This window comes from Globicephala melas, chromosome 7, assembly GCF_963455315.2.
Source record: "Globicephala melas chromosome 7, mGloMel1.2, whole genome shotgun sequence".
Classification (NCBI taxonomy): Eukaryota; Metazoa; Chordata; class Mammalia; order Artiodactyla; family Delphinidae; genus Globicephala; species Globicephala melas.
This window is the reverse complement of record NC_083320.1, coordinates 3,456,994-3,481,307: the sequence shown is the minus strand read 5'-3', so window position 1 is coordinate 3,481,307 and position 24,314 is coordinate 3,456,994. Positions and strand designations below refer to the sequence as shown.

Here is a 24,314-nt window from a genome sequence, read left to right as displayed (position 1 = left end):
GGGTTTCCCACTGTCGACAGAGCGCCCTTGCCCCTTCGCTGGAAATCAAAGGGTGGTACCCAAGACTGGGGGCTTGAACGGGCTCCAATTCCCCTGTCCTGGGGTGATTCTGACAACAGGTGCTAGGGAAACGACACAGCCAAGAACACCAAACCCACACCACTTTCAATATACTTTATTAAAAAGTTTCTTTGTATAAATTTCCTAAAAATTTTAAAATTAAAATTAACACCCCCCCCAAAAAAAACAACACAGACACAACATTAGAGGAATGCCAAAAAAATCTCTATTATGACTTTCTTTACATCCTTTAATTAAGGCATTGGTCCCACAACAGTGCACAAAGATTAGGGGGTTTTGCTTCCCTCTAACTACATTGTTTGTTAGAAGCTCTAGAAAAAGGAAAGTCGCTCAAAATCTAATCCAGGAAACTGGGGGGGAAATGGAAAAGTTAGACTCTTGTTTTTTCTCCATACACAGGCTTTCCATCTAAAGTCATGCTTAATTAAGAGGGGAAAAAAATGAACCAAGCAGAAGTATATAGAGTAGCTGTGAAATTGGGGGTTATTTTCTAGATCTTACACTTGCCTGTAACAGGCATAACGTGAAACTCCAGAGGGAATTTGAATTTATAGGAATGTTCACATAAACACCAGCAGTGGATAACTATTACACAACGTTCAAAGTATACAATGTAATTGCCCGGAGACAAAGAGGGTTGACTCCACAGACACATTTAGCACCATATTGATAGGTCATGCAGCAGACGTTTCCTCCCAAGTTCGAGTGTAAATCAAAGCATGAAATGGTACAGTGCAAGGGAATCGATACACAGAGCTTCTACAAAGACGACTGGCGATGGCGGACTCCTTCTTCTTCAAGAGGTATGTGTCACTGGTCGGCCGCGCTTAGGTCCCAATCGCAGCAATGACTCCGGGCTTGATGAGCACTGAGCATGGATGGCGGGGGCGGCGGGTGAGGGTGGAAAGGAAGAGGAGGGGAAAAGTCACATTACTGACCCAAAAGGACACTGTATTTCTCATGAAAATATCCATGGCCTCTGGCTTTCATCACCAATCTCACTTTTCAGTTCATTTCCTTCAGTGGCTCCCCTGGAGCTTCTTGGCCTGGGGTTTGGGGCTTTCTGTGCCATCTGAGCCCTTTCTCTCTCCTGGCATCACCTGCCTGGCCTTTAAGCAAACCCAGCGCTCCCATTCCGCCCCAGAATCTCTGTGTAGCTGTTCTGATTTTATTACCAATCACGTTGCCCAGCATAATGGAGATATCGCATGGCCTGGCGGTCCACATTATCATTTAGAGGAAGCAAGATTATTTAAAGTTGAATAGACTATATAGCAGTTATTATTAATTGTTCATTATATTATTTTCCTAATAACCATGTCTGTTACAGTATTTTATGAATAACAGAAACTTAGTAATATTTCTGAAGGGTGAGGCGTGGTCCACCGTATGTTTCCTCATCGGCAAAAATACAAGGATACAAGTATGTTTTTAGGAGACCATAATAACTCAGAAAATTAACCCCGTGTGTTTTATTTGTACACCTTCCTCATCTGAAAATTCAATTTATCTTCTTTTTCAAATCTATCATCATCATTATCATTCAAATATCTTTAAAAGGTGAATTATTGGCCTGGGTCCCTTACCTGCAAAAACCACCAACACAAAAGAAGAATCACTTACCAGGAGGGCAAACCTTTTCACATTCATCCTGCGAATCAAATCTGTTTTCATTTCCACCACAGCCTCCATACCAGAACCTGGCGCAGCTTTCAGTAACGGAGTCATAGTACCATTTCAATATAAAGTCCCTGCAAGTTCCTTCTTCTTTTGGCAACTTACATATATCTTGAAGAACAAGATGGGGAAAGAGGATTTATGAGAACGTGTAAGTTACTGTGCTCCCAGCGTGAGGGGCTGAAGCTCTAATCACAGTGCCGTCAGAGAGAGAAAACAGAAGAATTTCCAGGAGGAAAACTTCCTTTACCTCCCCAGTCTTCAGTTTCCTCACTGTCAGGTGGACATAATAATCACCTACAGATCTGAGAGCAATAAATACAATCTTATCGATGAAAGGACTTCATAAACTACACTTGGAATCCCAAATGTTGGCAATTATTATTGGATGATTTCAGATTAAATGAACTGTGTTTTCCCCTTTCCAATCACTGGGTCACTTAGTCTCCGGTTCTTTCAATGCTCAACCCCCGGAGAAGAAACCTAATTTTAAAACCTTGGAGTTTTCTACTCCTTGCAAAATAACAATTAAGTTCTGTCAGAATGTCATTCAAAAACAAGACTCTCCATTTCACTACAAGCCAGGTAGATTAAAAACAAAAGTCAAAGTGCAAAAAGAAAATCCTTTATGAATATGTGTGTAGGGACTTCCCTGGAGGCACAGTGGTCAAGAATCCACCTGCCAATGCAGGGGACATGGGTTTGAGCCCTGGTCTGGGAAGATCCCACATGCCATGGAGCGACTAAGCCCGTGCACCACAACTACTGAGCCTGCACTCTAGAGCCCACGAGCCACAGCTACTGAGCCCACGTTTCACAACTACTGAAGCCCAAGTGCCTAAAGCCCGCGCACCACAGCGAAGAGTAGCCCCCGCTTGTCGCAACTAGAGAAAGTGCACACACAGCAACAAAGACCCAATGCAGCCAAAAGTAAATAAATAAATAAAATTTTTAAATGTGTGTATATGCACACATGTGTTGTGTCTGTGTGTGTGTAGCTACTACCTTTGTGACCAGTCAAATTTAACAAGCCAAAAGAAGAGCTAACACTGATGCAAAATTCACAGAAGCAAAAATGTCACATAGCAAAGCTATTCTGAAGACAGCATTCTTTTTCCAGTTAAGGAAGTTTTTGTTTTAAATGCATGCTTCTGATGCAGTCCAGCTGCAGAGTAAAAGCTACATTCTCCACCACGCCTGGAAAAAAAGAAAACTTTACAGTTCACACACAGTAAAACTTCTGTTTACAGTGTTTTCTGGCAAACTCTAGATCTGGCTGGAAAAGAGAAACATTAATATCAACTGTTATCTGAAAGTTTGAAAAACGTAAAACAAACCCCTGGAGTGGACAATGTTACATGTTTATGTGCGTAACTAACACCCGTGAATCACCAGCCCTCCCCACACAGGGCTGACATTTCCGGGGGCCTTTCCCCCAGCTCCATGGATGGCAGGGGTGGTAGGCATCTTCAGGGATGGTGGGTAACAAGAAGTAAAAGGAAAATCTAGGTCTTCAGGTAGAAAACCAAAGCTCAGGTCGAAAACCAAAGCTCAGGTCAAGCATAATGGACCAGACTTCCAGGCACAGGATTGAGGCTCAGAATTGGTCTAAGACGCTACCTGGTGACTCTGGGGAGGCTGTCACCCCCGCCCCCAGGAGGAAAGTGGTCCCACACCTACAGCATCTCTGAGTTGCAGACACTTTCAGAGCCCCAGAAGGTCAGCAGTGCTACCAAGAGCTTTTGAAGACCCAAATGAGGCCAGGATAAAATGATGACAACTTACAAAAACAACTTGCTTCCTCTCAGATGTGCCAACACTAGAGGAGAAGGCCTGGTTTGAAGGAATGAGGGGACTGAGCCAGGCAAGATCGTTCAAGCACCAACACACATCCCTTGTTTGCCGGTGGGTCCCCTGTTAGCGTGGGAACTTGGCCAAATGGTCGCCTCATCCCCTCCCCTTTCTTCCCCAGAGCATCCCCCAGTGGCCCAGGTTGGTTCCACTTTGTCCCAAGTGCACCCCGTCCTGGCCATCTGTGTTCAGCTCTTTGGGTCCTACTCCCCTGTGCTCTTCTGAAGCAACAGAAGTCTTCCCAGACCCAAGGACACCGGAGGCAGCCCAGCAGCAGGACCCTGCTCCCTGACCAACTGGCTTTTCCAATTTCCCTTGATTTTCACCTTCAGTCTCCGGTACCAAAGTACGGCTCTTGCATTCTACATCCTTTATTCCAGCAGGAGTTACTGCCAAGACCTTTAAGGTTTACTAATGGAATATGAGGATGCTACTACTCTGGACACGTAAATTCTTGGAGAACCAAGAGAAATATGTTAATGTGGGCCTCAACTTTATGCAAAGACAAGAGCCTGGGGTTCTCCATTTTTAAAGCATGAAAATGGGAGGTTTTCTGTTCTTAAGAAGAGAAAGTTTTAAACTCCCGTCATTTGATCTCTGAGACCCATGCAGGCTGGACTCACCCAAGCTATGTCTGCCTATGCTAGAACAACGGTGTCAAAGTCTACAACATTAAAGTGTCCTATAGTCCAAAGAAGGATGGTTGGATCTCATTGAGTTTTTCCCTAGAACAAGTCTTTGGACATGAGAGCTATGTATGTTTCCCTCCAGAAAGAGTTTTCCCCTTGGGGCCCAGCCCTGGGGGAGCCTGGGGTCCTTGATCCAAGAGAAGTGTCTGGCTACATTCATTGATTTTCTCCTCCTCATACTGAGAACCCAACCAGAGCCTAAGAGACCATGGGGAGTGAGAATTATCACCAACCTTTCCTGGTTCACTTTTGCCTAGAATAACAATGTAAATAAGCTTCATTTTATTTATTTTTTATTTTTTTATAAGTTTCAGTTTAGGGCTTCCCTGGTGGCACAGTGGTTAAGAACCTGCCTGCCAACTCAGGGGACACTGGTTCGAGCCCTGCTCCAGGAAGATCCTGCTCCATATGCCGCGGAGCAACTAAGCCAGTGCGCCACAACTACTGAAGCCCGCGTGCCTAGAGCCAGTGCTCCAAAACAACAGAAGCCACCGCAATGAGAAGCCCGCGCACCGCAACAAAGAGTAGCCCCCGCTCGCCGTAACTAGAGAAAGCCCGCGCGCAGCAACGAAGACCCAACGCAGCCAAAAGTAAATAAATAAATTTATAAAAAATAATAATAAGTTTCATTTTAAAAGAGAGACTTGAAAGGCTGCCTGATTCAGATCCCCATCTGGTGAAACTTCCTGGTGAAATAGTCAACGGTTACTGGGCTTCAGTGAGCTTCCAAACATGAGAGGAAACTGATGCAAGCGTGGTGCCTGGAGAAACCCTGTCCGAGGAATCCCACGCTCACAGAAACCACAGGAGCCAACCTACATTCTGGAACAACAGCCATGGGGTGGAAGGCACCCAAGGAAACACAGCCTACTTTTGCAATAAAGACGTGTGTGTGTGCACGTGTAATATTCATGGGAAAAACCAGGAAAGCTATGCATTGGATCATTAATGGTGGCCATAAATGGCCATCAGTGTTTGATTATGGGAATCATATTTTCCTTACATTCTTCTGTATGTCCTGAATTCTTCACAATGAATATCTATTATGTTATTACTAGAAAAAGTGTTTGAAACCAAAAACATGTTGAATTGGAAAATCTTGCCTTTTTTATCAGTTGAGATTTGTATAGTGTCTAAAAGCAGCAGTTTTTTTTAGTTCTGTGATTCTAAAATTATCATTATTTATTTCTTTAAACTTCTTTTTTAAATTGGGGTACAGTAGCTTTACAATGTTGTGTTAGGTTCTACCGTACAGCGAAGTGGAGTTCCCTGTGCTATGTAGTAGGTTCTCATTGTTATCTATTTTACACATATTAGTTAGTGTATATATGTCAATCCCAATCTCCCAGTTCATCCCACCCCACTTTCCCCCCCTTGGTGTCCGTACGCTTATCCTCTATGTCTGTGTCTCTATTTCAAAGCAGCATTTTTAAAGGCATCAATTTGACATTTTCCAAACCAGCAAGTTATCAGTATTTAAGTTCTTTCTTAAGCAAAATCGTGGGAGCTGAGAGGAGGGGAAAGGGTTTAGGCTGCAGTTGTGAATATGTGTAAATATGTTCCTCGTTAGTTTAATGGTTTCAAAACAAGAAGAAGGTTTAATTGCCTTAGGATCAGACATTGTTGACATGATATAAAGTGCTTCCAAACCTCTGAAACAGATACAATTGGCAGGAATGAATAAAACTTTCCTGTGTCTACATTTTGAGTGTGGATTGGCTCAAAAATTACCAAAGAAACTTTTTTTGTACTTTTAACTTTATTTTAAATGTAGCTGTAGTTGCATTTTAAATGTAGTTTCAGGTCTTGACCAATAGACTTTTATTTCATAAGACTTTTATAGCTCACAATAAAAAAATACCAAATGCCCTTGGAGACCCGTCATAACCCAAACATGGTAGCTGACTTAGCTACATTCTCATACAGCAGTAAACACACAGCCTTGAAGACGGCTACGTCTCTTCAAAGTAGAGAAAATATTTGTAGCCATTGAATGTACCTCAACTTGTGGGGTTAAGTTAGTTCTTTAAATTATTATCAACATAAAGTCATATATTTTCCCCATCACATCGTCTTATGGCAGCCAACGCTGTATATTCATGGTGGAACACAGCCAAGCAAATACTGGATTTCATCAAAGCTAAGACATCTTAATTTTATAATGTACTATTGTTTTATAATCCACTAAGTAAGAGAAAATGCTGCCAATAAGCCATGACATGTCATCAATGTCAAGTCACATTTCAATTTCAGAGGCACTACAATGGGGAAAATTATACATCTTAGAATCAACAAAGTAAGTAAAACATTGCTGAACTCATTTCCTTCAGAGCTGTGTAACTGACCCAGGAATGCCTGATCAGACAAAATATGGTCATTTCTACAGATTGCTAATTTCTAGGGTGAGTAGAAAAGAATGTTACACGTTGTGTTAGTTATTTTTATTCTCTTCTGCATTGAAACATTTCTTCACACATGGGTGGGCCAATAATTTAGGATTCATTCTTTTCTGAGTTAAATTTTTTTTTTTTTTTGCTGTTTAGAAACTTCAGAGTCTTAGCTTTACTAATCATATGCGTGTAAAATATTCATCCAAGTCTTCTTTGGCCAAAAATGAGAAGGAGAAAGAGAGAGATGGTAACAAAAACCTAAAACCAACATTAGCAACAACACAGCATCCTCAAAACTAGCAGCCACAAAACATACTGCAAAAATGCCTAGCACAGTCAATACTTTTTTAAGACTGTGATAAGCACTGAAAGATTTGTTTAATTGCTGCTAACTGCCATTTTCAGGCAGCAAATGTATCTCAGAAAAGTGGGTGTGCTGCCCTTACGTGCTGAGGAAAGCAAAGAGTGGGGTGGGATTTTTCTTTTTGCAGGGCTTGTTTTGTTGAGGAAAATACAAGTATTAACCATTTAAAATGGAAGCATGTAGTATTGCAAAGTCTGGAATCCTGAATGGTTAGTAATGGTGCTATTGGTTTGCTGTAGTAATCAACCTTCATCTCAAGCTGAGGCCTTACTGCCACACCTCACACTCCATGTGACACAGGGCCAGGCCTCAGATGGGGGACAAAGAATCCCCCCGCTAGGCTATCCTCCCATTACATGCCTGTGTCAAATTTCTGGTAAAGAAGTACCTATTAAATGTGAATTTCAAAAGGGGCAAATATTAACATATGAAAACTCAAATATTAGTACTGCTCCATCTTCTCCCCCTTGGATGCCATGGACCAAAGACCTTTTATCTCACAGGATTTTTGCCCACAAATTCCTGCATAGATTCAAACACTGGTCACCATGTTTCCTAAACCCCAAGTGGTAAACTATGACAAAATTCAGTTCCTAAAGATAGAATCAAAACCCAGTAAATCTTTTATTCATAGAGGTAAAAAAGCAAAGAAGAGTGTCTAGGGAATTCCCTGGTGGTCCAGTGGTTAGGACTCGGTGCTTTCACTGCTGTGGGCCCAGGTTCGATCTCTGGCTGGGGAACTAAGATCCCGCAAGCCGCATGCCAAGGTCAAAAAACAAAAATAGTATCTAGCATTTAAAACTAAGAAAGGAACACATCTCTGTAAGCACAAACTGTGTTTGTGCTTACAGAGATGAACTGTAATGAACTGGTGCTGGAATTCAACTGCATTCACGTCCACATATAAAGCTAGTTTTAAACTTATTTTTGCCTGAATTGTCTAGAAAATACATCTTTGGAGAAATAATGCATATTGTGGCCATTGATATTTAGATGTGAAATATACCTGAAACTACTGAGCAAAAATATAGTTAGTATATTTTTAAAGTTTCTTATAAACAATGATTTGTTGTTACTCCTTTTCTATCTGCAAAAATAGGAATATATTAAAATGTTTCACCCCCTGGAAAAAATTTCTAAGATGCCTTGATTATATGCGGGAGGGGTTGGTAGGGAGGAGGGAAAACAAGCTTCCATCTCCTAATCCTGTTTACCCATTTTCAATTTATACATTTTAAAGTAAATATCCAACTAATTTCATTGAAGAAGAGCATTCAAAATGGTGTGTGTGTGTGTGTGTACACCTACATATGTTCATTTAGCAGATGTTTATTAAGCGACTTCTCCAGGCAAAGTGCTGGGTTTTTTTTTTTTCAAAGCGCTGTTTTGTTACTTGCAGGCTAGAGATGAATTATGCAGAAACTTGTTCTTAAGAAGAGCAAGTAAGGGACTACCCTGGTAGCCCAGTGGTTAAGAATCCACCTTCCACGGGCTTGATCCCTGGTCGGGGAACTAAGATCCCACGTGCCGCCGTAATTACTGAGCCCACACACCTCAACTAGTGAGAAGCCCGCATGCCACAACTAAGACCCGATGCGGCCAAAAATAAAAATAAAGAAAATAAAGAAAAATTAAAAAAAAAAAAGAAGAGCAAGTAATTTATATTTTCAGGCTGACTTGAATCACTAGGGGGAAATACACACACGTGTGTGCGCACACACTCGTGAAAGGAAGGGTGAAAGAACATTCAAGTCCTGGGTTTGAGGGCTCTGTACTGATCAGAAGGAAGGAGAAAGGTTTTGGACTCATCTGTATGTAACTACCACCCATCGCCTTGAAGGACACAAAAGCCCCGGTCTCAAAATCTCTTTTCTGTCTGTCACATGAAGAGAGGAGACCTAAGTTTTGAAGGTCTAGATTGAAAACACCTTCCTATGGCTGAATCTGTGACTCAGTCTTAAAAAACAAGACAGCCCAGCCAGATTCTTGCTTAAAGATTGTGTTGTTTATATTAACTCAACACTGTTTATATATTCTTATTCCCTGTGGACCATACATAAGAGAACCAAAAACATCCCCAAATCTCACGTGTAATTTATTCCTAATCATTTTCTCTCAGTGAAGCACTGAATTTTCTAGAAGTTGTACTTTTCCCACACTCTGTGAGGGGTGAAGTTACCAGCAAGTGGCAAATAATATGCACAGATTTCAGGGACTTTGAAGTCAGAATGTCATCTGTCCTGACCCATATCTTTGGTGAAATTCTAGTAGGTCCATTGTGGCTTCTCTGAGCTCAAGCATCGTGTTGGGAGATGACTCAGGAAGGTAGCTGGGGTGCACTAGGGCCTGCAGGGAACCCTCAGTGCAGGGGACAAAGGCTTATCCATTGTCCCTTGATTATGAGCAGAAATCAAAGGAGTTGAGAAAACTCTAATTTAAAAAGATACATGCACCCATGTTCATAGTAGCACTATTTACAATAGCCAAGACATGGAAGCGACCTAAGCGTCCAGCAACAGATGAATAGATAAGGAAGACATGGTACATATACATAATGGAATGCTATTCGGCCATAAAAAAGAGTGAAATAATGCCATGTGCAGCAACATGGATGGACCTGGAGATTATCGTACTAAATGAAGTAAGTCAGAGAAATACAAACACCCTATGATATCACTTATATGTGGAATCTAAAATATGACACAAATGAACTTATTTACAAAACAGAAACAGACTCACTGACAGACATAGAAAACAAACCTACGGGTACCAAAGGGGAAAACGGACAGGGGAGGGATAAATTAGGAGTTTGGGATTAGCAGATACAAACTACTATATACAAAATAGATAAACAGCAAAGTCCTTCTGTATAGCACAGGGAACTATATTCAATATTCTGTAATAACCCGTAATGGAAAAGAAAATGAAAAAGAATATATATATATATACGTGTAACTGAGTCACTTTGCTGTACACCAGAAGCTAACACAACATTGTAAATTGACTATACTTCAATTAAAAAATAAGAAATCAAAGGGGTTGAGACTTGTTTTCTTCTCCATCCCAAACCACTATGCCACATCCATACTGGCATTTTTTTAGTTTGATTTAAAAATCATAGCATTAAAAGTTTTTATAAAATCTTTTTATACAACTCTTAAGTTAAAACTTAATTACCCAATCTACCATGAATTCTTGAATTGTTCCCATAAATTTATGTCAAGAGGAGAGAATTTCTTGGTTTTCTGTCAATCTTTCCATTGGAAAGGCAAAAGGAGTCTGAAAAACACGTGGCTGTCTCGAACACAGACCAATTCCTAAACTTGTTTCTAAAAGTAAACTATTTTAAAACATTTTGCAGCTCTATCAGTAGTTGGTTTTTTGACCCTTATCACACATCTGTGTATGTAATAGTTTCATAATTCCTGCATTGACTCATCATCTTCTTTCTAGTAACTCCTGATACCACATGTCAGTATGGGTTGTGGATGAATTAAAAGATAGATAGGTAGATAGATAAATGTAGATGTACAGATATAGATCAACCATGTATACATGGACACAGGGAAAGTCCATCAATGGAATAAAATACTATTCCAGCCACTATGGAGAACAGTATGGAGGTTCCTTAAAAAACTAAAAATAGAACTACCAGATGACCCAGCAATCCCACTACTGGGCATATACCCTGAGAAAACCATAATTGAAAAAGAGTCATGTACCACAATGTTCATTGCAACACTATTCACAATAGCCAGGACATGGAAGCAACCTAAGTGTCCATCAACAGATGAATGGATAAAGAAGATGTGGTACATATATACAATGGAATACTACTCAGCCATAAGAAGAAACGAAATTGAATTATTTGTAGTGAGGTGGATGGACCTAGAGTCTGTCATACAGAGTGAAGTAAGTCAGAAAGAGAAAAACACATATCGTATGCTAACACATATATATGGAATCTAAAAAAAAAAAAATTGTTCTGATGAGCCAGGGGCTGGACAGGAATCAAGATGCAGGTGTAGGAAATGGACTTGAGGACACAGGGAGGGGGAAGGGTAAGCTGGAACAAAGTGAGAGAGTGGCCTTGACACATACACACTACCAAATGTAAAATAGATAGCTAATTGGAAGAAGCAGCATAGCACAGGGAGATCAGCTCGGTGCTTTGTGACCAGCTAGAGGGGTGGGATAAGGCGGATGGGAGGGAGACGCAAGAGGGAGGGGATATGGGGATATATGTATATTTATAGCTGATTCACTTTGTTATACAGCAGCAACTAACACAACAATGTAAAGCAATTATACTCCAATAAAGATGTTAAAGAAAAATACTATTCTGGTAATAGAGAAGATTCCCTCTAGAAACAACTAAAAGAATTGAGAGCGCTGTATTTCCAAGTGGCCCCAAAGAGATGGGTGTGTGGAGTCAGAAACCACCCAATTTCATTTAAACACTGATGAGATACGATGCAAACTCTACAAAAAGGATGAGGTGGAGAAACAAGGGTCACTTTAAAACTTAAACTGGAAAGAGTAAAATAGGGAATCCTTGCCAACAGCTCAAAACATAATGTGTTGCTGCTTCTGACAATGCAGGGCATATCGAGAAAGCACAGCTGCTTTTAAATCTAGCACTGTAGGAAAGCAGCTGGGCACTCGATATACGGCTTTCGTCATAATCCGTTGCAGAAATTAACAACATAAAGAGATATGCCTTCCTCCTCCTGACTGTGGCCAATATATCAAAAACTAATGAACTGTCCCTATAACTCGTGGAAACCCTTTGCTTTGGGGTCTGTAAACAATAAGATATCTAAATACCCTTGACTGTGGAATTAGTACCAATATCTTTTGCAGAATACTCTTAAGCAAAGCATATCGGCTATTTCAATAACCAGTTTCCCACAGAACAATTATAGCTCATGTTCTCCTGAAGAAGAGGTTACGGGTCCCCAGCGTTCCACTGCCCAGGACAAAAGCAAGTCACAACTGTCACTTCCAGAAACACATCTAACTCATCATGGATTTCACATAAAATGTGCACATGCTTGGGGTCAGACACATAGAGAATGGCAGGCTAGACTAAGCCAGGGCGTGTGCTTAGGAAATTGGGACCAGAACATTGATCCCATGGGTCACTTCCAAACCCATTTATTTCATGGATTCCAGTCTGAATTGTCTTGTATTCTTCTAAGCAGTTTTTTACTAGATTAAATCACCAAGTGGATGAAATCTTATGCTTCGCTGCATCACACGCCGCAAATCAACTCGAGTCCCAAGATGAGGCACCAGGGAAATGACTAAGGGACACATGAGTTCCTGGCTACGGCTCCCAAAGCAGCCCTCATTCAACTTTTTCTAAGATCCTGGGGACAGGCAACTTGGAATGTGCGGAATAAGCCCAGGAGGGGCCACACAGAGCCACTTTGAAACTTTCTCCATACAAGTCTCTCCTGGTCTGAGAATTAGAACCCCAGCAGATTAAACTGTTCAGAAGAATGCTTTCTTAGTGCTACAGTGGACCTGATAGTTTCACAGCTCACCTGTTTTACTCCCAGCCAGCCGTTCTGCGGTCACCACTAGATTGATGGTTGAACTAGAAGCTGACCTCGCCATTTGCGGAGATGGAGGCTGAATTTTCTCTATAAAAGAAAAAGATACACCACTAATAGGTAACTCAGAAAATGAAAGGCTTAGGAACCCTATGGGACTGAGGCAGGCTTGCCGTTCTGGGTCATGTCTTATGTAAGGAGGGGCCACTGAAACGTAGAGACCCAAGAAGTCTCCACACACACTGCGTATGTCTGTTGTCTGCACGTTTGATTCATCTCAACGAGCAAACGGAGGAAATTTCTGAACCTGGAAGAGATCCTCCCATTTTTCCACATAACATCTTCTGCTTCCTTCCAAGGAAGCAGAGCCCTGGGGTTGAAGGGTCTTTGGACTCAAACCTTCATGGGTTGTATGGTAACTGATGGGAATTGCCTTTCCTCAGTCATAGTTCCTTGATATGAATAACTCTGGCCCAAGAGAAAAGAATGGGAGCCTCCCCTCCACGTCCCAGGAACAGCAGGGGGTCGAGAAGAGTCAGGGGTGGGGGTGAGGGTCCAGGAGAACTTGGGGACGGGGCTGGGAAATCATGCAGGCCAGGACTCGGGGCAGCAAAGGAGCCACAGGGCCAACACAGCAGAGGGCAGAGCCTGAGCACGATGAGACCAGGGGAGGGAAACGCTGGTGCCCTTTCGACTGTGCCTGTGGACATCCCGTGGCCCCTGGGATGAGACTCCCTAAGGAGCCATGACTCAGTGGTGTTTTCTGTTCACTGACCATGGAAACATGCTTCCGACACGGGACATGGTGGGCAGCCGAGACCCAGCCAGGTTCCATGGCCGTATTTCTTTCTCCCTGGGAAGGGGCTGCACTCGGGCCACACGGATCTGATTTCCTGCATCAAGTAGCCCAGGACCCCCAAGGCAGGACAACAGTTCACAACGAACCCATTTTCCATTTCGTTAAGTTATCAAGTTGGGTGCAACCGAAACACACAGGATTTCGCTTTAACCTTGTTGCTGTTTCAGAAAAGGTCAGTGAATAAGCACTGTTCCCTTTATGGCACCGTTGGATATGCCACGCAGAGATAGGTACCAACCTTCCTTAAACCGACAGTGCACTTACTTGTACTGAAACTGCCTTGGTAGATGGCTCTGACCTGAGACCTTAGGTAACAGATCACCGTGACATGGTACGTCTGCCCAGGGAGCAGGCCCCCGATGACGTGGTCTGTGACCGTGAGGTTCTGCTTCAGAACCGGGGACTGATCGTGGGCCGAGGTGATGGTGAGGTTGTATAAATAAGGGCTGGGGGGCTCGGGCCTCTCCCAGTGGAGTTTGACGCTGTTCTCTGTGATTTCAGACGCGTGGACCTCTCGGGGTGCCTTAACTGCAAGATGGAGTGCTGAGAGCAGGAGACAGAAAATAAAACCCTAAATGACTGTAACACACAGGCCGGAGATGAACTCTAAAAGAGCTATACCAGTACACGGTCGATCTGAAATTTAGGTGAGGCAGACAACTAGCTTCTCTTTCAAGCTCCAGAGAAATACTGATCTTGTAACCCACCAGCATATGTGAAACGTGAAATTCACAGTAATCAAAAATCTCATTGTTCATCGGCCAGGTACATGATTACCCTTTTTTTTCCTGTTGAAAATCTCTCTTATTAAGGAAATACTTTGAAACTGTGTGGTTCGGGGTGCTTAATCTGAAGCGTTCAAGACAGAACGAGGCCCCTAATTTAAAATATATTAAATATACATCATGGAACTTTAGGGTATGACATGAAATTCTTTCAAGGAATCCCTGCTTCTCTCTCTTCATAAAATGAAGACAATCTCCATTTTCTCAGGAGCACATACATCCTGCCTTCACTTTTCCATACAGTTTGTGACTCTATAGGAACTTCTAGCATCTTCTTTGTGGGAAAAATAAAATAACACAGTCTGAGTCCCATTAAGCCCACCAACCCCCAACCCCCGTATCTAATCCAGCCTGGAATGCATTCTTCCCAGGGGCAGTACCAGCACGTAGTTCGGTCTGTGGGGACAAAACAATCGTCTGGGCTCTAACTTTTCAATTTGCTAAACGCAACGCCCCAATGTTGCCACAGCACGAGGCTTGGGCCTCTTCTCTATGGGTACATGCTTCCCAGCAGGGACAAGGCTTCTGCAATTACAAAGCTCCAACCAGAACTTCGGGAGTCATACTCTAAGGGAGGCGGGTCTGGCTCCAGAACTATAGCACAGAAGCATAAGCTTCACCACTTAAGAGCTGACAGCAGGCTTTCTCTCTCTCTCTCTCTCTCTCTCTCTCTCTCACTCCCTCGACGGGGTCTAAAACCCTACGTCTACTTAGAACTCATCCCTTTAACTGAAGACAGTTGCATTTCCAGGAGAGGTGGGTGGTGGCCGCCCACTGACACCCCTGAGAGAATGAGCCGCTCCCATGCTTGTCCCGATGGGGGTTTGGGGCTGGGGTGGGGAGTGGGAAAACGGGCAGCAGAGGCGGCGGAGGGGTGGGTATTTCACCTGCTCTTTGCTTGGAACTCACCAGCCTCACGGCGGGCGGGGGGTGGGGGGGGAAGAGAAAGATTACTTTCTAATATAGATAAAGAGGGATGTTTTGGTAATTCCATGCTCAAACCAGCACCTTTCAAAATACATCATCTAGATGTCAGATTGCAGATCAAGGACCGTGTCTGGATTGCTTTGTAAACAGCCTTCAAGGGACAAGCCCTGGACACAGTAAATGAGACATCCCAGGTAGGTGGCTTTCTTACCCATGGGCTTAGCAGTGGCTGGCCTGGTGGCGGCCAGTTTGGCTGCCTGGGGCCTGGGGGCCTCGGGCTTTGCGGCCATGGGTTTGGCAGCAGCAGGGGGTCTGGCAGGGGCCGGCTTTGCTGCTGCGGGCCTCGCGGCCAGTGCGGGTCTGACTGTGGCTGTCTTCGAAACCTCCGGCTTGGTGGCCTCAGGCTTGGTGGCCACAGGCTTGGCAACTTCGGGCTTGGTGGCCTCGGGCTTGGTGGCCACAAGCTTGGTGGTCACAGGCTTGGCGACCTCGGGCTTGGTGGCCACTGGCTTGGCCAAGGGCTTGGCGGCCTCGGGCTTGGCGGCCTCAGGTTTGGTGGCCGTGGACTTGACAGTCTCAGGCTTGGTGGCCATGGGTCTCCCAGCCACGGATCTCTCGGCCACAGGTCTCGTGGAAGCTGGCTTTGAGGCTGGCAGGTTTACCACTGTTATTGGTTTGGTGGTGGTGGTCACTGGCTTTGCTGTGGTCACTGGTTTAGATGTAGGACTTGAAGTAACATTATTCGGAACATTTCTGTTAAAACATATTAAATATTATTTCAACTCATACATATTTTCTCCTGCTATCTAAAATAGACACAGACATAACTCCATGCGCTATACAAAATTTGCTATCTCACCAAAATGCATGCAGTGGCTTTTACATATTACATATAGCATTGCATATACTAAGTTCCTTCCTTTTAGGATCTGTGCCACAGAAAGACATTGAACAGCATATAAAAAATAGAATTATTAAAAATGAAGCCTCTATTGTACTATAAATACACCTGAAATCTTAGTTTCAATTTATAAAAGCTGGAAGAGAGCAAAGAAACAGAAATAAATATTGTCATAATAATAATACTTTTTGTTCATAATAAATAGTAAAGATAAAATATTTAAATAATGCTCTAATTATAAAAATTGACCAACTGAAACGCATACACCAAAAACTAAGATCAGTTAATAGCTACGCGCGTTATAAGAAAGTAGCCGCTCAACCAGATGCTGTGTTAAGTGAAGCTATATCTACGGAATAGACAGACATAGAGAACAGACTTGTGGTTGCCCCGGCTGGGGGGGGGTGGCTGGGGGAGGGATGGAGTGGGAGGCTGGGGGTTATCAGATGTAAGCTATCATATACAGGATGGATACATAACAAGGTCCTGCTGTATAGCACAGAGAACCATATTCAATAACCTGTGATAAACCATAATGGAAAAGAATATTAAAAAATGTATATATGTATAAGTGAATCACTTTACTGTACAGCAGAAATTAACACAGCATTGTAAATTAACTATACTTCCATTAAAAAGTTTAAATTAAAAAAATAAGCAAGATGCTGTGTTGAGCTGGAAAATGATCAAATCGGCATACGCTTTCATTCCTAGGGCGTGTTGTATATTTTTGTTTGTATTAATTTTTGTGTATGTGGTTGTTTTTCTCACAATTTCTTGATTTACTGTGAATCCCTAAAGAGAACAGCAATATAACCATCAGACATGCTAGCGCAGACCCAATTTTGTTCATTACTTGCCCTGAGATGAACATTCATTATTTTATAGAAATGTCATGCTATATGGCATAGGCAGTATACTTTCAAGTTGCTGTCATAAAACTTCAGATACTAGGTTGCTTTGTTCATTCTGTTTTCCTAAAGATAAAGTTGAGCCAACCTGATGGAATGTTCCAGGGAAATTATACAGATAATACAAGGCTAGAAAAACAGAACCTGTGAACCTAGATCAAGCAGAATGAGCATCACAGCACCAGAGAAGGGTCACCGCTGCCTTGGGAATGATTTTCAACTTACTAGGCTGAAATGTGAAGCGTTCCCTCTGAGGACAAAGGCAAGAGCTGAAGGAGTTAAGGGGTGTAGGGAGAAGCATGGGCGGTTGGAAGAGGTCACCCTGGGGCTCAGCCAAGCGTAAGGCAGGCAGTCACTTTACAGGGATAATTCGAATCTGCATCTCATCTGAATGCAACAGACAAAACCTCCCCTTCTCCCAAAGCATGATCCTCTGTGGCCTTCTCTTGAGGGACACAATTGCTGGTCAGTGCCTGACCTCACTTCCTGCCACCACGTCCCCCTTGCCCAGCCCTCTGTCACACAGCCACAGTGCCCTCCTGTCTACTCCTGGAGTTGGCACCGACGATGGCACTGGACATAAGGCCACGGAGCATATGCCGAGCAGCCAGCATCACCATGGGCACTGCAGCCCCACCCACCTCCCATCCATCTCATCGGTCTTCCTAGGAGACCATGCATGCCCCGTCCCTTGGCTAACACCATCACCTGTGTCATTACAGCATTAATCATTTTGAGAGACAGCGAGTCCATTTCTTGCTTAATGTATCCAATCTTTCTGTATGAAATCATTGCACACCAGTTATAGTAGACTGTTGGGACATATGGCCCCAGTGGCCCACTTTCTCTGTACCCACACCCTTTGCAATGTGATGTGGCAGGTTCCCCCAACAAGCCCAGCTCCCCACTCTTGAATCTAGCGAGGCCAGCTTTGGTCACGCTTTGGCCAATAGGATAGGGCACAGGTAACAGTGTACCAGCTCTAGCCTAGACCTCAGGAGGCCTTGCTTACCTCCACCTTCTCTCACGGAACCCTCCCAGTCTCCTTGTGCACAAACCCACGCTTGCCACATGAGACCACCCTAGACCACCAGTCCACAGCTGACCAGCAGCTGACCACAAGCATGAAAATGAGCTCTGTAGAGGCCAGAAGAACTGCCCAGCTGAGCCCAAGCAAAACCCACCAGCCCACAGAATCTCAAACTACATAAACAGTTGTTATTGTAAGCCACTAAGTTTCAGGTAATTTGTTACACAGTAAAAGCTAATGGATACAACAGACTCTTCCCCTGAAATGCTCCACGTGACATTTGGGAAGTCACGTTTTCTGGATCTCAACATCCTCACCCCATAAAGTTAGGCGTTGGCTGAAGGACCTCTGCATTCCCTCTAGCGCTCTAATTTCTAAGACAGTTATTATAATCACTTACATTTGTTTGTAACCAAACTGCACAAGATTCTTTGCCGGTTGGTCCCCTTGGAACCAATCACACTGTTTCCTGATATCTGGGGACAGGTAAAAAGCATCTTTACCTAGAGAAAAAGAGAGAAGGAAATATTTAAGGGCATGTGAACCACATGCAAATTAAAATCAATCTGCTAAGGCGTTAAATGGATCACGTATAGGTAGTTCGTGAATATCTGTTGAATTAATTCATTCTTCCAGACAATCTAAGTCCAGTGATTCGAAACATGAAGCATAATGGTGCTTGATCCATAAAACGTCTCAAGCCAGTATCTCCTATTTGGCAATATTTGGGTGATTAAGTTAAAGGTAACACTTCCTCAATGTGAGGGAAGACAGGAATAGAAGAAAAATCAAGTGCAGAATGTACCAAGTTCCAAGCTCTTGGACATCACATTATAATAGAATTACTTTGAACATTTTCTCAGTTTAACAAAACTTCTGTTTTAATTGTCCGAAGACGGTAATAGTGGCTCCTGGGTGAACTTGCTGGCCTACCCTCGCTTCACATTTTTCCCCTAAAACTTTAGGGAGACAGGTCATACTTTATAAATCTCCCTCATTTGTTAGATGCTTTTCTGCGCCTGACTCCATCAAGGCAGTGATGAATGACACACCTCCTCCAGGATGTGTAGTCTACTGGGACCACATACCCATAAATGAATGACCAACGGGCCATGTGATAGATGTGGTAAGGACAACATCCTGATTAACAATGCCCGAGCCTTGGGAGTGGGGACCATCACAGTGAGCAGGGGGTCTGGAGATAATTTTTGAAGATGAATGCGGGTTTGTTGCTGAAGAAAGTGGAGATCATTTAGTGGAGGGAGAGCCATATCGGGTAAAGGCTCAGAGGTATCCAAGTGTATGGTTGGGGGCTAAGCCCAGATCAATGCTGCTCCTTCTAGAAGCTTCCCTGATCCCCATCAGGGCACACTCAGTGTGACATAACAGCGTATCATGTCATGCCTAATGAATGTGCACTTGACCCCTTCACCCACCTAGACTATAAACTCCCAGGGACACAGTCCATGGCTGGGAGGGGTCTAGTCAAGTCTGGTTGAATAAACGAGTGAACAAGGGCAGGATTCCCGTCTGTGTCAACTGCCAACCCCAGCTCCTAACAGTGTGTCTGGGATGTGGTAGGTGCCAGTATATACTTGTTGAATGAATGGACGGGTCAACATGGGCACACTAGCTATCATTCCCATGCCTGCAGCCCCATCCCTGGGGGCCAAGTGTGCGCAGGACTTACTGCTGATGAAGGATGGCAACAGCCTCCCGAAGCGCATCAGAGGCTCTTCGTTGAGCTCAGTAGACTTGTCCATGAGTTTGAAGAAGATGTCGTTTGGTTCACTGGCGAAGCTGTACAGCTCCTTGACGTTCACCTTCCTACCAATGCCCAGGATCACGAAGAAGTAACCCTTGCATTTGGCCTGCAGGATGGCTCTCTGGGCCTCCTGCAGCTGCTGGTTCTGCACCTCGCCCGTCAGCATCAGGACCACGAGCTTCAGGTCCCGTGGGTTGGGTGCACTTTCAAAGATGTTCTCAATGGTATAGTCGATGGCGCTGCCCAAAGCCCTGGTCCCCTGGAGCTGTGCCATCCTGCTGCCGAGGAAGGCCAGGAGCTTCTCCTTGGAGCCGTAGTCAGTCAGGGAGAATTCCACCTTCACGGGCGGCATGCTGGCGTTGCCCACGGACTCATAGGGTGCCTGCTGCACGACCGCCACTCTGGCGAAGTGCTGGGAGGCCTTGGGGTCCGGGCTCATGTCCAGCTGTTGGACCAGGTACTGTATGTACTTCCTCATCTCATTGAACTGGAACGGAGTGGTGGACTCGGAGCTATCTAAGATGAAAGCCATGTCGATATCCACGTCGCTGCCTGCTGCTCTCCGGTCCCTGAAGGAAGGCCTCCAGTTGCCAAATCCACAGGATGGGTCGATGTTGCAGATGTCTAGAAAGAAGCATGGCAGCCCGTTTATTCTGTGACTCTCCTGGCGAGATACTGCACATCAGTCTGCAGGGAGCCTGGGGTCATTAGAATTGTCACATAATGTAGAAACCTATGTATACCTTGCTGACAATATCATGGCCAGATTTCAGTTTTCATCACCTAGCACTTACTAGAGGAAACAAATCAGGCCGAAATCCTTGTTAACATACTGTGGCATTGGCATAATGAAAGAAAAGGAAAGAAAAGAAAACTACCTTTGCTTCCTTGCCACTCCTTGAAGAAATGTGTTCCAGAAACACATCACCAGATAATAAAACAAAACCAGATAATAAAATTCTGGACTCCAAGGTCAAAATATAAGCAGAGCCCACTTCCTCCTTTGTTACCTATGGAACTAATCATTCTCTTCACAGAGAGAGGCTCTGTTTGGGGGCAGTCGGCTTTAAGGATGGAAACTACTCACGCAGCATAGACACTGGTAAATACAAGACTATGTGAATCTTCATTTAACTTAAGCTCTTTGTGCAGATGATGATTATTCACTCAAATGTCCCTCTGTAGATAGTGTGTTTTGCAATTGCAGCCGGACAGATTTTTTTTCTCTTAGAGAAGCACCTTACCCAAGCAGACGTGACACGTCAGGACTTTCTCCAAGAAGTCCGTGAGGTCTCCACTAGCTGGTAGGACGAGGGCATGACCCACCGCTGTGTTATTGATCTGGTTGAAACAAAAGGAAATCCTTAGTAGGAGTACACAGGGTAAGTTACCATTTGAAAATGCAGCCGAAGAATACACATCAATTAAACAAACACAATTATTTAATAAACACATCAATTAAATAATTATTTTAAAATTAAATTAAATAATTATTTAATAAACACATCAGTTAAACAAACCCCCCAATAGATCAATATCTTCTCTTTCTTGGGAAGCGGGGTTAGGAAGGAAGGCACTGATTATGATAGGAAAACAGATTTTCTCCCAATGAGATGAACCGGAGTTCAAATCCCACTCCTGCTGGACCTGAAGCACAATTATTTAACTTCTCTGGAATTCAGTTTCCTTAGCTGCAAAGTGGAGATAATGGTAAATTCCCACGAAGTTATTTGGAAGATTAAATTGGATAATGTATGTAAAGTACCTGGTATAGCCTCTACCAAAGAGCAGGGACCTAAATGTCATTGTTATCTAGCAATAATAATAGCGACTAACAAATATTCAGTCCGTCCCTCTCCCATGGGCCCAGGTCTAGAAAGGGATTTAACAACAAAGCAAGTTATGAAATCACTTCCAGAAGACTCAGAATGTCCTGCCCATCACAGCCCCTGGCACATCATCATTAAATTGAATAAATGAATGAATATTTGACTTTTTGAACTTGCTGAAACTATGCTTTTTAGGAAACATGCGTGGTTCTGGATCACTCAGCCCTCACAAGGGAGATGTATACATGATCCCCTAATAGGAACGTAAGGCTGGTAGCCCAAGCCGGAGCCGAAAGCCCAATACTATGTTCTCCAATTGGCCTGGAGTTTGGCAGAATAAACCCTAAGAGATGGTGCCAGTGACCCAACTGTCTCTTGCTGACGTGGCAGTGATAAAACCGTAGAACATCCGGTTTGGAAAGGAAGACGCTAGGGACCATCTCATCCACCAGCCCCTGTTACAGGTGAGAAATCTGAGGCACAGAGAGCATAAGTGACAGGGCCATGTTACTTTCGGTGACTTAAAGCTAGAAGGTGGTTGGACTGGCACTAGAGCCAAGACCTCCTCACTCCTGGTCCCGCCGTGTCCCTTCCTACCTATCATCCACCCATCCTGGACTGCAAAGCCACAATCAGCACTGAGTAAATATTAATTGACTAATTAATCTTTATATATATATATTAGTGGTATAACAATTATACAAGTCATTTAAGCAAAGAATAAGGAAACACTTAGCTGCTTCATAGGCTGAAGCTAATGCTTCCTCGTCCTATGCTTAAATAACTTGTTTCATTGTTAGATGCCAGCCTGGCTGAGAAATACTTGAACAGGGATGCAGCTTGGGTGTTGGGCTGGCTGATGTCTGGAGAACCTCCCAAGGAGACTGTAGGCCTCCAGGGTCAGCCTGGGAGAGTCTCATCCAAGAAGCAAAGAGGGACCTAGTGGGAATAAGTCATGGGCATTTGGATGTCCATCTAGTGCCAGAGCCATCAGGATGTTCTGGAAGTCTCGCAAGTGAGACCAGCCTCATCTAGAAGCTAAGGGGTGCAAACCCATCAGGGAGGGTACAGTTGCACCCAAGCACCTTCTCAGAGTCAGAGATGCCCAGAGCACAGACCTGCAGGGCGTTGACCAGCTGCCGGTCCTCCTGGCTCGTGAGGAACAATGGTGTGATCCCAGCATCCGAGAGCTTGAGCACGGCCTCCCTGAGCTGCGGGGACTCCCTCGTGGGTTTATTGCTGAAGAAAACCGCCACCTTCCTCATCAGGAATCCATTCCGCACCCGCTTAAACGTGTTTCTGGCCACGAAGGACATGGCAGTTTCCAGACTCTGCTGCTTGGACGTCAGAGCCACCTGAAGGTTCTTGATCTTGTCCTGGAGAATGGACTTCTTCTTGGAGTCAGCAAAGCGGATCTCCGTGGTGACCTCATTGTTGTAGGTGACCACGGCCACGCGGGCGCCCCGCGGGCAGTTGCTCTCGGCGATGGTCAGGTCATCCACGATATTCAGGACCACATCCCTCATCCGGCTGAATGCATCCTGGGTGACTCCCTCAGAGGTGTCCAAGGCGAAGGCCAGCTCCGTCGGGAAGACAGGGCATTCCAGGGGCCCTGTGGGAAAGGGGAGGGTTTTCACAGACAAACTACTTCCTGGAAAAGGGATCTTCTGCTTTCCTTGGAAGGAAGTTCAATTACTGAAATGACTTACCGTAGCAGCAAGCTAGAAGAGAACAGAGAAGAGAGTGAAAGCCTGGTCCACCAGGTGCGAATTTCACACATAAGGATAAAAATGAGGCACAGACGGCAGAAAATCGTGTACTTACGACATTTATCTTTGATGCTCTGGACCAGGGCACATTGCTGGAAAAGGAAAGAAGATGTAAGAGAACAGACAGAGAAAGCTCACAGGGCAAGGGCTCGCGAGGCACACATGCAACTTACGTCCATCGAGTCACCTCTGCTGCCTTTGTAACCCTGCAAAACAAGGACGGGGGCTGAGACCTCGCAGATGTGAGGGCTGTGGAGCTTCCCACCAAGGAACAGCCCGGGGCCCACAGACGCATGACAGAGAGAACAAGGTGGGCCCTGACTGACCTTGATCATTTACAGGCTCTCCCTATAAATTTGATTTAACTGCTCGAAGAGCAAAGGAGAGACTTTGAGGACAGAAGTGTTTCCCCTGTAAGATAAATAGCTCCATGCCCTGGAATCCAGGATACTCATTGCAAATCAACGTAAGTCACACATTTGAACTTGAGTCTAAACGCTGTTCTCCAGAGAGAAGAGCTGCCTTTCCCCTGCTGGCTTCCTACATCCTGTCAGAGGAGGGACACCCAGGAGTCACTTAGCTACCCTGAGGCTCCAGGTCTAAGCATCCCGGGATTCCACCCCAGGGATACATTCATGGCTGCCCTCGGCATCTCATCCCAATGTGTGGCCACCGAGGGTCAAGCTGTCACCTCATGGGCTAGCCAGCATCTTTCCATCCAGTGGCCCCTGCTCATCCGTCCCCCACTTCAACTGGACTAACCATCTCCCGTTAAAGGCTCCTCTCCAGATTCAACACCTGACTCTACCATCTTCTCCTGGGTTCAACCAATCCAATCCTCTAACCTTTCTTTCTAAGGATGATTTTTCCACTTCCTGAGTTATCTTTTCCATTCTTCTGTGAACCTCATCAATTTCAATGTCAGGAG

The 24,314-nt window shown here is 44.3% G+C and overlaps 1 protein-coding gene across 3 annotated transcripts in view; it reads right to left on the bottom strand.

Annotated features, from left to right (window-relative positions):
• Window positions 1-330: 330 nt before the first annotated feature.
• The window catches only part of COL6A3 (collagen type VI alpha 3 chain), a 69,145-nt gene continuing 45,161 nt past the window's right edge, over window positions 331-24,314 (bottom strand). For all 3 annotated transcript variants that reach the window (XM_060301431.2, XM_060301432.2, XM_060301433.2), the window contains 13 exons: window positions 23,560-23,592; window positions 23,442-23,478; window positions 23,327-23,338; window positions 22,736-23,229; window positions 21,033-21,129; window positions 19,714-20,412; window positions 18,424-18,526; window positions 15,847-15,934; window positions 15,393-15,702; window positions 13,734-13,997; window positions 12,602-12,700; window positions 1,705-1,869; window positions 331-949 (listed from right to left, as the gene is read on the bottom strand). In XM_060301431.2, the coding sequence (XP_060157414.1) occupies window positions 909-949; window positions 1,705-1,869; window positions 12,602-12,700; window positions 13,734-13,997; window positions 15,393-15,702; window positions 15,847-15,934; window positions 18,424-18,526; window positions 19,714-20,412; window positions 21,033-21,129; window positions 22,736-23,229; window positions 23,327-23,338; window positions 23,442-23,478; window positions 23,560-23,592 (2,442 nt within the window). In that variant the 3' untranslated portion in view covers window positions 331-908. The remainder of the gene's footprint in view (window positions 950-1,704; window positions 1,870-12,601; window positions 12,701-13,733; window positions 13,998-15,392; window positions 15,703-15,846; window positions 15,935-18,423; window positions 18,527-19,713; window positions 20,413-21,032; window positions 21,130-22,735; window positions 23,230-23,326; window positions 23,339-23,441; window positions 23,479-23,559; window positions 23,593-24,314) is intronic.